We start from the raw sequence: 13,766 nt of genomic DNA, 5'->3' as shown, positions 1-13,766 counted from the left end.
TGTTATCCTCAACAATCAAATCCTAACAGCAAATGATCTTTTATGTGAAATAGTTTTTCTTATTTAATCAGATCAAAGTCCAACAAAAAATAAATCTGGCCATGAAGGAAGCACAAAAACATTTTTACAGCATCAAACACAATACAGGCAATAAAAAGGAGCCAAGAAAACTGTCACTCATTACACTAAAAATATATATATAATATACAATTAACTTGCACATTTTACAGATATTTTACCTTTAAAGAATGGACCTCAGCATAAGTTCAAGCAGGAAGACTATCTACTACTCATTCATTCATTTTCATTCCTCTCTCTCTCTCCCACTGTTTCTCCTGCTCTCGTATCAGTTGTTCATGGACGTTACTCTTAGTTAACAAATCAGATTCTGCCAGTATTTCTATCAGACTATCATGTCTTAGCTGCCAAACTTTAAATCTGATCTTCTCTCTGTCGTTGTCAGCTGACATTTCAGTGTGAATCGTTGTGACCATCCTCCACCCTGTTCACCTCCACTTCATCACGTCAGCACACAAGATCACCAGAAGCAGCTCCTCTTCTCATCATCCAGATCCCAATATTCCCATATTCATCACCACCACCAGTGTCTAGACTCCATCGAGGGGATATCCTATTCTACTCACGCCTTAACTGCCCCTTTATAAATGACATCACAATGGGGTCTAATCACCAAAGACTTTTCACATTATGCATGTTCAATAAAATCATTGTCACTTAAAAAATTGAAGTCTCTCATGATTGAAATATTTTTAAGCAGCTAACTGCATTTAACATCAATCCCACTCCCACTAAAATGATCTGAAGCTCCAGATGTAAGGCTTGTAGCTCCATAAATCAGGACTTTAGGATCTCCTCCAGATTTCTGAAGGTATCAGTGCAGGTAGTAGAGATGTGCAGAGAGTCCAGTATTTGTATTTGTATCTATATTTGTTGAGGCAGCAAAATTATTTGTATTTGTAATCTAATAAAAGTGGAAAGAGGCTTAAAAATCCTGTTTTTGTTTTTATTACTCTTTTAATTTTAGAAAATTAAAGTGTTACAATAAGTGTTCATGAATAAACTACCCTACGAAGGAGGTCCCCACACCAGGTCTCGAACTGCAGTCTCCCAGATCATAGACGACTGCGCTGACTACTGAGCTAAAACTTTACTCATCACCTCATTGCAGACAGACCTCTACCTATTTATACACCCATTATTTTTATTTTCTTCCCAACAGCACAGCGTGTAACGTATAGGAGAGTACTTCAAAGAAAATTCTTGCTTTCCACTTTTCATTTATTGCCTATTTTTTACAACCTAACATTTTTGAAAAGAGAAGGGGAACAACAGGTTATGGAGAGTCCCTTGAAAGCACTTTGCGTGTGTCAGTAGCTCAGCTTTATCTCTGGGGAACACCCCCAACTCCAGGAGTGATGTCCAAATTAGGAAATGTGCGTCATGTAGCAGGTGGATGTGACTCCCCTCGTTGAGACCTGCTGATAGACGTAACAGCGGAGCAGAGGAGAGACACTGAGATAGTGATGTAACCGACCTGCACGCTGGTATTTGACATGTTTTTTTGTTCTTCTCAAAAACAAATACTGTTTAAAATATTTGTATGGAACAAATATTCGTAAAAAAAACAAAACAAAAAAAAACAATATTTGTGCTTTGCTGAATAACGTGTTTGTATTTGGGCCCAACCCTAGCAGGTAGTCATTATATGATCTGACTTCACATGCACTGCTGGGAAAATTCACTGGTCAAATGTCTACATTGTACTTAAGTGAATGAACTATAATCACATTATTTTCTTTTAGTGATTTTTGTATTGGGTTGAATACACTGTAATTAATTTGTAGCTGATACATCAGATTTTTACGTTGCACATACTGTAAATAGTTGAAGTTTAAAAATCTTCAAGGGGAATGAAAGAATCTAGCTCGGGGCAGTTTACACTTCATTTAATTTTAACAGATGAAGAGTATCTGGGGCAAATTCTGCCAAGTTTACTATGTACTTTAGTTTACTAGATTGAAATGAGAGAAGACGTGAGGTAGTTTGGAAGCTTTTACAGTTGACTTTTATGAGTGAACATCATGAGATGATTATTCTATCTTGTCAGTTATGAAGTTCATACAACTTTTTTATACAGAGAACGATGATGAGTGTGAGATGTGTCATAACATAATGTGATGAAGAGGATTTAACAGCTGAGGTGATGATGGGGCAGCATGAAAGAACAGAATGTCTCTGTTTGATAGATTTTACATCTTGAGTCAAGATGAATCTTGAATGACTAAATATTTGTTTGACTCAGTAAGAGGTTGTTGAGGTGGGAGGTGGACTGTTTGACCTTCAGGAGGAAAACTGATAGAGACACTATGAACATCATAAATCATCTGTGTTTGTGTGTGTGTGTGTGTGTGTGTGTGTGTGTGTGTTCAGTGAACTGTATCAGTCTCTGCAGTAGCTTCCAGCTGCAGCAGTCAGTTCAGTTTCTGTTCAGTCTGACTGAGGGAGGTTTTTGTACGACGCTTTTTCATTGTGTGAACAACTGGCTTTGTAGAGTTTTGATACACTGACAGTAATAAACTGCTGCATCTTCAGCCTGAACTCCACTGATGGTCAGAGTGAAGTCAGAGTTTGATCCACTGCCTGTAAAACGATCTGGAATCCCTGATGCTTGATAGGTAGCACCGTAAATGAGAAGTTTAGGAACTTCGCTATCTCTTTTTTGGTACCAGAATAGACAGGGGTAGGAAGAGGAACTGCCACAACCACCATCAACCCCATGACTGACCCTACAGCTGATGGTTGTGGAGCCTCCCAGAGCAGATGTCACTGCTGCAGGCTGAGTCACTGTGACCTGGCCTCTGGACTCTGAGGATACAGAGACAAAAACATAAAGCAGCGTCATGGTTTTGATGGTTTTGTGGGCCTCATTTCAGAGGGATGGATGTTCATAGAGGAGAGGAGTTTGATTCTCTGGACTTTACCTGTGAAGCAGCAGCAGAGGAGAGTCCAGATGAGGACGGAGATCAAAGTCATGTTTTTGATGAGGATTTCTGTGGCTTCTGTTGTGATGAAGGACAGCTGTCAGTCATCCAGTGTTCAACTCTCAGGACTATAAACTCTCCCAGAGCACTGGAGCATGGTGCTGCTGATGCAAAGTGGCTCTATGGAAATGCTCTGACTGACTCCAACAGGGACTTGGATTACTCTGATGATGCTGCTTAATCAATGGATCAATCAATTTAGCAGAATATTGATTAACTATGTGCCAGTGATCATTTTCTGTGTTTCATTTATGTTCTGTGAACAGATTGTCTTCAGAAATGTCTGTTTTGATTCATTTTACATCTACAACACTCAGTTTTAATTCAAGACATAATTTAAAATACAGTAAACATGAAACAAAATGATTAATTTTAGAATAAGAATATAAATTATTGGCCTACTGTTATATATTTTCATATCATCCAGCTGTGTTTCACAGAGTGAGGCTGTTTTTGTAGAGTTTGTTGTGTTCAAAGTCAGAGAGCCGTGTCTCTCTACAGTGAGAGGTTTTTGTACGACGACTCAGTCAGTTTGTATCACTGTGGAGGACTTTTGGTGGAGGAACCAGACTGGATGTTGGAAGTAAGTTAAACTTTTAGAGTATTTTATTAAATCCCGAGTGATATTTAGGTTTTTGCACATATGTTTTCTTTAGAAATTGAAATTTCTGATTTTACATCTTCACTTCTAATTTTTGACCAACAGTTGTCCACCAGCAACAAAAATAAGAGTTTTGCGTTTGAAATTTAAATGATGAATCAATATATTCTAAGTGTTTGGTCCACAGTAGAAATCATGTAATGTTTTAGATTCAGGCTGAAATTTGAGGACTTGTAGTTTTAGTTTAATGTGACAAAGTCAGAGAGCCGTGTCTCTCTACAGTGAGAGGTTTTTGTACGACGACTCAGTCAGTTTGTATCACTGTGGTTGACTTTTGGTGGAGGAACCAGACTGGATGTTGGAAGTAAGTTAAACTTTTAAAGTATTTTATTACATCCTGAGTGATATTTAGTTTGTTGCACATATGTTTTCTCTAGAAATTGAAATTTCTGATTTTACATTTTCACTTCTAATTTTTGACCAAGAATTGTCCACCAGCAAAAAAAAAACAGTTTTATGTTTGAAATTTAAATGATGAATAAATATATTCTAAGTGTTTGGTCCACAGTAGAAATTGTGTAATGTTTTAGATTAAGGCTGAAATTTGAGGACTTGTAGTTTTAGTTTAATGTGACAAAGTCAGAGAGCCGTGTCTCTCTACAGTGAGAGGTTTTTGTACAACGACTCAGTCAGTTTGTATCACTGTGGTGGACTTTTGGTGGACGAACCAGACTGGATGTTGGAAGTAAGTTTCTGCTCAAATATTAAATATCGAATCATCAGTTAAGTTTATAATTTCTGTGTCTGAACATTTGTAGTAGATATAAGTTTCCACTGAGCTGATCTACAACACTTTAAAGTCTCAATTTTATTGTTCATTTCTCCTCTTTAACCTTGAAGTTGAACTCAAAGCAGCTTTACTGAACTTTTCTTTACATGTTCCAATTAGTTTGTTAAATGTGAACAGCAGAAAGATTAAAGAACAACAATCCTACATTTAAACATGTTTTTAAATTTGAATCTTTAAATCTCCAATTTGAGTGAAAGTTGAGTTAAATTTATTCTGAACAGTGTGGGTGATGATAGAAAAAAAATTGCTGCACATCTCTCATCATTTAAAATGACAGAAATTGTCTTTTAACCTCAGTTTGAAATATTTCTTTGTTCTTAAAGATATTTGTTTCTTTAATATGTCTCAACATGTTGTGTATATTACGTCTGTCTGTTTTCCCATAATGTCCTTTAACACTGAATCTGATTAACTGTTGCTCTTTTGATAGTTTTGTCAGTAAAGTTGTTGGTATAAATTCTAAAATTAAATCAAGGATGTCTAAGATATATTTACAAACTTTATATCTTTATTTTCAGTAAATAGTGTAAAATAAGATGCTGTAAAGAGTCATATGAGGACTCTTTCTGTGCTGATCTGCATGAGAGGTTTCTTAAAGGGAAGTGAAACAATGTGTGAGTGAGTGACTGGTGGAGCAGAAAAAACATCTGACAGAAACTCCTTAAAGGGGAAAATCCACTCTCACACAGTAAAGGTGTCCAAGTGTCTGGTGTTCGATTGACAGATGTGTGGTCCCTGTCCTCTAATGTGATTGGTGTCTCCTAGGTGATGTCCGTCCCACCCTGACAGTGCTGCCCCCCTCCAGTGAGGAGCTGCAGCAGGGGAAGGCCACGCTCATGTGTCTGGCCAATGATGGCTTCCCCTCAGACTGGAGTCTGGCCTGGAAGGTGGACGGCAGGAGCAGCAGCAGCTTGGAGCAGAGCAGGAGCCCCGGGGTGCTGCAGAAGGACGGCCGCTACAGCTGGAGCAGCACCCTGAGGCTCCCTGCAGACCAGTGGAGGAAGGTGGTCTCTGTGACCTGTGAGGCCACCCAGGGCTCCCAGACTCCAGTCTCAGAGACACTGAGGAGAGACCAGTGTTCCTAGTCCTGACCTGACTCACTGCTACTGCTTTTACTCTGCTACTGCTCTCACTCTGATCTCTGATCTGCAACTATCTCTTTCTTTTATTTCACATGTTTCAGTAACAATATTTACTTGCTTGTTGTAATGTTTCAATATAATTTCAGTATTTCCAGACAATAAAGATCTGTTCATCAAATCACTTGTTTTCATCTTTATTATTATAAAAGTGTCATAATTATTTTCACTTAATGGTAACAGTAATGATATTAAATTCTGATAAAAACTGAGTTACAAATGTTTCAACTGCTCTATGAAGACTTCCGAAGGAAAATGTAAGATCACATAATGTATTGATTCATATACTGTATATTAGGAAAGTATTTACACTCAAACAACACTCTTAGATATTATGTGATTAATGCTACACAGTCATGATGGTAATAAGTCCATAATTTGTTTTCATAGTTTACAGTAAAGTCATAATAATTGTAGAAAATGCTTTGCTGGAGTCACTACAGATTTGTCTGTAATAATTAGTAATTGATTAATTTTAATGAAAAATCCTCCAATCATCTTATGTTACTGAAGTGTGTCAGTGCAAAGAGTCTAATATTTTTATTTTTTCATATGTATTAAAAGCATATACATAATCTTTTAAACAAAATCACAAAACCCTCAGAAATATGTTCTAAATCTGAAATAAAAAGCAAAATATCATCAGCATAAAGAGATATAAAATGAGTGTGATCTGACATTTTAACCCTGGACATTTTTACAAACTGCTTCTGCTGAAGAGTTGAAACACAAAGACAAATGAAAGAGATGAAAATGGGAAAGAATTCAAGTATTAATTAATTACATAATCAATTAAATGTTTTTTTGGTTTATATTAAAAATACTTGCTGTTGGAATAAAAACATGCAAAATGACAAATATATGTCACATGACATGATTAGTAATTTTACAACTCAAATGATAATAAATTTTATCATGATAACATTTTGTAATTTATTTCTAAAACATTGTATGTTTGAGTATATATGGAAAATAGTAAGAGATGAAATAAATAAATAATAATAGTTTTAGTGTTCATGTGTTGTAGTCAGTAGATTAAACTTATTAAATAATTGAAATCATACTTCAACAGAGGTTAGATTTGATGTTCAGCCAAATGTTTCATATTCTGTATTAATGAAAGTATTAAAATAAATCTTTTTTTGTTGTTAAATACAGAATATTTAGTGTTAAAATGTTCAAATTACATTATTAAAACCTCTGTTGTTTTAGTTTGAGTGCAGCTGTTGAGTCAGATCAGTTCCTCTTCAGCTGAGGGAGATTTTTGTACGACATTGTATCACTGTGTGAACGGGAAGCTGTTATCCTGCTGACAGTAATAAACTCCTGAATCTTCAGCCTGAACTCCACTGATGGTCAAAGTGAAGTCAGTCCCAGATCCACTTCCACTAAAACGATCTGAAACTCCAGGCTGACGGTTTGAAATTTGATAAATCAGGAGTTTAGGAGCTTCTCCAGGTTTCTGAAGGTACCAGCCAAGGTTAGTACCAACACCTGAACTGCTTTTACATCTGATGGAGACAGTCTGTCCTGGAACAACAGACTGAGATCCAGGAGACTGAGTCAGGATTTTTTGTCCTGATGAACCTGGAAAACATGAAAAAGAGGAGAAAGGTTACTGACACAAATCCAGCTTGGAGAAAGATGATCAACATGAAAACAGAAGAGCATAATTTCTTTAACATGGAGAATAGATGGAAGAAGGTAAATGCTGCTTGTTTCAGTGTTTCTCCATCACAGCAGAACATCATTGTGGTCAACCTGGTTGCATCCTGAAGCAAAGTTTTCACAAGAGAGTCTCACCCTGAACAAGGAGCCCCAGGGTGGCCAGCAGTAGAGTCAGTGACATCATCATTGTGCTGCCGGCGGCGTGTCAGTGACTCTGAAAGGTCTGGACAGCCACTGATCAACACTGGCCTCTTAACGGCTGGGAGCAGAGAGGCAGGGCAGATATGCAAACACACAGAGTCAGTGAACTGTAGCTGTCCTCAACATATCATGCTGTTTCCTCCTCACTGCTGGAAGAACTCAACATTTACATCATCCATAACATAAAGGAGTGACAATCTGAGGGAGAGAATTTCATTTGATTTCCATCAAGCGGTTAGAAACACTGATGTGGATTCTGTAATCTAATAATTTTGAGGCTTATTATAGAAAATTGTTTTCAGTTCATCATTTTGTTTATTGTGTATCTTATTTTTTCCAAAGTACAAAATGTGAAACTACTCGTGTGAAAGTCCTAAAAATCACCACAGAGATAAATAAACAGTTTATAGATAAATTTAGGAGTTTTCCTCATTAAAATCTATTGAATACACTTAACATTATTATTATTGGTTTTGAATTTAACAAACCTTGAGCTGAATAATGCAACGATGTACAAAAATATAATAACATAGAAGTCATATCAGCCCGACCCTCCCTCCATCCCTCCCATTCCCACCCACCCCTTCCAGCCTGGTCGCCAGAATAAAACGTTGGCAGTTTACGTTTCTGTAAACCACAGAAACGTTGAACATCTACGTTTCAACATGTGTAATACGTAGCATATTAACATTTCAACAATACATATCATCTCAACATTTCTAAAGTGACGTAGTTCACATGTGATCTATATGAGCTGATCTTTCCTATTATTAGGAGGAGGGGTCGGTGGATGGTTAGTATGTTCCTTGGCAGCAAGTTGGAAATCAGCAGAGAACACGGTTCGAGACCACCTCACAACCAATGTCCGCTTCCAGTTTCAACCGACAAAAGCAGGTGTTTTTAGCGAGACGTCAGGACATTTGCAGCCGTTTTTTTGGTGAGAAAACCGCCTTTATTTTAGTGAGACATCGGCCGTTTTTATTTTATTTTTCATTTTTATTGTCACCCAAACCATGATCTTTTTTCCAAAGTACAAAATGTGAATTTACTCGTGTCAAAGTCCTCAAAATCACCTCAAAATGAGGAGTTTTCCTCATTAAAATCTATTGAATACACTCAACATTATTATTATTGGTTTTGATCTTAACAAACCTTGAGCTGAATAATGCAACGATGTACAAAAATATAATAACATAGAAGTCATATCAGCCCGACCCTCCCTCCATCCCTCCCATTCCCACCCACCCCTTCCAGCCTGGTCGCCAGAATAAAACGTTGGCAGTTTACGTTTCTGTAAACCACAGAAACGTTGAACATCTACGTTTCAACATGTGTAATACGTAGCATATTAACATTTCAACAATACGTATCATCTCAACATTTCTAAAGTGACGTAGTTCACATGTGATCTATATGAGCTGATCTTTCCTATTATTAGGAGGAGGAGGGGTCGGTGGATGGTTAGTAAGTTTCTTGGCAGCAAGTTGGAAATCAGCAGAGAACACGGTTCGAGACCACCTCAAAACCAATGTCTGCTTCCAGTTTCAACCGACAAAAGCAGGTGCTTTTAGCGAGACGTCATGACATTTGCAGCCGTTTTTCTGGTGAGAAAACTGGCTTTTTTTTAGTGAGACATCGGCCGTTTTTATTTTATTTTTCATTTTTATTTTAACTCAAACCATGATCTTTCCCTAACTCTAACCAAGTGGTCTTTGTACCTAAACCTAACCAGACCTTAACCACAGCGTTGTCACACCATAAAACATCATTATTCAACGGGTAGAAATGTTAATATGCTATGTTTGTAGAAATGTTGATATGATACGTATTGACACGTGTTGTAACATATATATTCAACGTTTTTGTGGTTTACAGAAACGTTCAATGCCAACGTTTTCTTCTGGTGATTGGGTTGCCCCTTCAGGTCCAACTCCTAATTACTTCAGGATATGTACCTATACAAAGAGAGAGGGATAAGTTACAACAGTTCAGACTATTAAGAAGAAACAAAAAAACAGTATAGTTGCAGAGAGGGAATAGATGACAGCTCTTGTGTATCAGTTTATTTAAAAGAGTGGGATAGAGCAAGAAATAAATAAATAAAATAAAAAAATATAATATAAATTAAAAAAAGGAAACAAAAAAACTGACTCACACATGACAGTTGGATTCAATACTTAGAGTGAATGTTAGAAAACCTCCCCAAATCTTTTTAAACTCTCCAGGCTTTCCCTTCAAGTTACACATTATCTTTTCATTTGGTAGACACGATGCTAATTCATCAGTCCATCTAGCAGATGTAGGTGGATGTTCATCTTTCCATTGCATAGCTATACATTTGTTGGCTATGATGAGGGCAATTCTAATAAATTTGAGTTTGTTTTTATTGACTTTTATCATGGAGGTATCACCCAATAGAATTATTCTTGGTTCTGTGGGGATGGTTGTTCCTATGATGTCACTTAGCTCATTAACTATAGAGATCCAGGATGTATTTAGACATGGGCAGAACCAGAACATATGTATCAGTGTTCCTGTTCCAGTTTTACATCTTGGGCAGAACTCGGAATACTGAGGTTTTATTCTGTGCAACCTGTCAGGGGTGTAGTATATTCTATGAATGAGACTGTATTGTATAATTTTATGTCTACTGTTAAAAGAGAAACACTGACTACCAATACACAGTGATTCCCATTCCGCTTCTTCAAAATTACACTCAAGGTCTTCTTCCCATTTGCATTTCACTCCTAACAATTCCCACCCTATGATTTGATATATTCCTGAGTAAGTATAGGATATAAACCCTCTTACTCCTGAATACACTTTTAAGAGAGCCAGTCTGAATGTGGGATGGAGCTGGTGAAGCAAATCAGAAACTGATTCTAGGACAGACATGAAGACATCTATCAAGTCAGACGACAGGAAAAATGATTCCAACATTCATATTGATCTGTGATATCTTTGACATCAGGGAAATACTGGAGTTGTGACTATTTTATCTCAGTTTATTGAAATGTGGATTCCAAAGGATGTAGGAAGGACGATGACAGGAAGCTTGTAGACAGATTGTGGGATTGACTGGTGTAATGCTGTACTGATGTGCTGCTGAATAATAAAGGTTGTTTTATACTTCTCTGTCTGAGCGTGTATATTTACACCAGCAGATGTTTGTGCTTCATCTGTTGGAGCTCAGAGGATCATAATGTAAGTTATCTGCAACTTTTCAAACAATAATCTTCATGTAGCTGCTTGATTCACAAACTGTAGACACCACGAGAGCTTTGATCAGTCTGCAGCTGCTTCCACATGTTCAGTGTTCTCACTGAATATCTGCTCTTCCAGTGGATCTTTTTCTCTTCATTAATGCTGCAACAATTATATTATCCTCATGTAACAGATCCACTACTGCCAGTCCAAACTTTCTCTTCAGCAGCGTTGTTACTGCTCTGTATAACAAAGTGAATATGAGAGAAAGTAAACACAGCTAGAACAGGTAGCAGGTAGAGTCTACACAGAACTGTCAATCACCTGCTGAGCTGTGGAGACACCTTGATACAGAAGATTATTTCAAGCTTTAAGGAATCTGATGTTCTCAATGTATAACTTCATATCACATTTCATATGTTTTAATAACGGAACAAAATACCTGTTTCGCCTCTTTTTTCATTTACTTCAATGTAACTAATTTGTTTCCTTCAGTTTCTATCAGGTCATCAGTACAAAGTTGTTACTGTGTTTGTACCACTGTGAGACCAATTCGTTATTATAGACATATGAATCAATTGTCTAATGGTTTAATCTGAAAGTTGTATGTGTGTGTGTGTGTGTGTGTGTGTGTGTGTGTGTTCAGTGAACTGTATCAGTCTCTGCAGTAGCTTCCAGCTGCAGCAGTCAGTTCAGTTTCTGTTCAGTCTGACTGAGGGAGGTTTTTGTACGACGCTTTTTCACTGTGTGAACACCCACTGACTGTTGATATAGTGTGCACTCTGACAGTAATAAACTGCTGCATCTTCAGCCTGAACTCCACTGATGGTCAGAGTGAAGTCAGAGTCTGATCCACTGCCTGAAAAACGTTCAGGAATCCCTGATTCTGGAGTGGTAGCACCGTAAATGAGAAGTTTAGGAGCTTCTCCATCTTTTTGTTGGTACCAGGCTAAGCAGGGGTCGGAAAAAGAACTGCCACAATATCCAATAACATCCTGACTGGTCTTACAGCTGATGGTTGTGGATCCTCCCAGAGCAGAGCTCACTGCTGCAGGCTGAGTCACTGTGACCTGGCCTCTGGACTCTGAGGATACAGAGACAAAAACATAAAGCAGCGTCATGGTTTTGATGGTTTTGATGGTTTTGATGGTTTTGTCGGCTTCATTTCAGAGGGACGGATGTTGATAGAGGAGAGGAGTTTGATTCTCTGGACTTTACCTGTGAAGCAGCAGCAGAGGAGAGTCCAGATGAGGATGGAGATCAAAGTCATGTTTTTGATGAGGAGGATTTCTGTGGCTTCTGTTGTGATGAAGGACAGCTGTCAGTCATCCAGTGTTCAACTCTCAGGACTATAAACTCTCCCAGAGCACTGGAGCATGGTGCTGCTGATGCAAAGTGGCTCTCTATGGAAATGCTCTGACTAATTAACATAATCATCACATTCTCAAGTGATACTTTTTTAATGCTTGCAGTAATGCTGATCATTTTTGTATGTATGAACAATAAAGAAACTTTCATCAAATCATCTGTGTACAAACATATTATTACAATAATAAACTGCTGTCACATGTTACTGTGTTCAATTAATCAAAAGATACTGAGTTTGTCTCTGGGCATATTCACAGGGATTTTATCATTTTTTGTCACCATTTTACTCTTAAATTATGGTAGTTTTTAAAGCATGTCAAAGTAAAGGATGAAAGGAGAACATTTTAACAGAAACAGTGAGTCTGTTCTACATGGTGTCCCTCACATGTGTCCTCTCTGTCCTGCTCTGTACTATATTGTTCTGTATTTCAGCATGGGGATGGAGAAGCAGAGACAGGAAGCTTGTAGGCAGATTGTGGGATTGACTGGTGTAATGCTGTATTGATGCTGATTTATACCTCTGTGTCTGAGTGTTTGTATTTGCACTACCAAATGTTTGTCGTTCATCTGTTGGAGCTCAGAGGATCAATGTAACTTATGTGCAACTTTTCAAACAATAATCTTCATGTAGCTGCGATTCACAAACTGTAGACACCACGAGAGCTTTGATCAGTCTGCAGCTGCTTCCACATGTTCAGTGTTCTCACTGAATATCTGCTCTTCCAAGTCATGTCACATTTTCTTATAGAGCAAATTTCATACAGAAAGCAACACAATGAGCTTCACAAGGGCAAGAGCAATACAATTATAAATACATAAAATACAAGCATACATATCATCATACATAAAAGCAAGCAAACATATGATTGTATACATGGACGCATAGGTAATTAAAGTACATAATAATTCGGTTAAAACAGGAGCAGATAGTTGCTCAACCTAGTTAAACACAACAGTAAACAGAAATGTTTTGTGTGATATGTGCACTTTTCTTAGTCTCGTCTAAAATATGTGCAGCATCATTCTGTATAAGCTGCAGGCGCTTAACAGTTTTTCGAGAGTCCAGAAAAAATAGTATTGCAATAGTCAAGTCTGCTTGTGACAAATGCATGTACTAGTTCTTCAGTGTCTGAATTTGACAGAAAGCCTCTGATTTTTGAGATATTTTTTGAGGTGATAGAAATCTGATGTTGTGACATTATTGATATGACAGTGAAAGTTAAGCTCAGCATCTATGATAACATCAATGTATCATGTCATGTAGCAGGTGGATGTGACTCCCCTCGTTGAGACCTGCTGATAGATGTAACAGCGGAGCAGAGGAGAGACACTGAGATAGTGATGTAACCGACCTGCACGCTGGTATTTGACATGTTTTTTTTTCTTCTCAAAAACAAATACTGTTTAAAATATTTGTATGAAACAAATATTCGTAAAAAACAAACAGAAAAAAACCAAAAACAATATTTGTGCTTTGCTGAATAACGTATTTGTATTTGGGCCCAACCCTAGCAGGTAGTCATTATATGATCTGACTTCACATGCACTGCTGGGAAAATTCACTGGTCGAATGTCTACATTGTATTTAAATGAATGAACTATAATCACATTATTTTCTTTTAGTGATTTTTGTATTGGGTTGAATACACTGTAATTAATTTGTAGCTGATACA

General features: G+C 37.4%; 4 gene segments (V, D, J or C); 2 read left to right on the top strand and 2 right to left on the bottom strand.

Moving 5' to 3' along the window:
* Nucleotides 1-5,773, top strand: part of LOC122970080 — an 891,879-nt gene extending 886,106 nt beyond the window's left edge. Inside the window, 2 exon segments of the V gene segment in view lie at nt 4,375-4,408; nt 5,279-5,773. Coding sequence covers nt 4,375-4,408; nt 5,279-5,598 — 354 coding nt within the window.
* Nucleotides 1-13,766, top strand: part of LOC122970078 — a 916,362-nt gene that overhangs the window by 870,518 nt on the left and 32,078 nt on the right. The window contains 1 exon segment of the V gene segment in view: nt 4,374-4,404. Within this exon segment, the coding sequence occupies nt 4,374-4,404 (31 nt within the window).
* Nucleotides 6,917-7,562, bottom strand: LOC122970104. The segment is given in 2 exon segments: nt 6,917-7,239; nt 7,456-7,562. Coding segments are annotated over 2 exon segments (360 nt in total).
* Nucleotides 11,450-11,995, bottom strand: LOC122970095. The segment is given in 2 exon segments: nt 11,450-11,809; nt 11,944-11,995. Coding segments are annotated over 2 exon segments (396 nt in total).

The sequence above is a fragment of the Thunnus albacares genome, chromosome 19 (genome assembly GCF_914725855.1).
Source record: "Thunnus albacares chromosome 19, fThuAlb1.1, whole genome shotgun sequence".
Taxonomy (NCBI): Eukaryota; Metazoa; Chordata; class Actinopteri; order Scombriformes; family Scombridae; genus Thunnus; species Thunnus albacares.
Note: the sequence above shows the minus strand (reverse complement) of the source record. Positions and strands in the feature narration are given on the sequence as shown.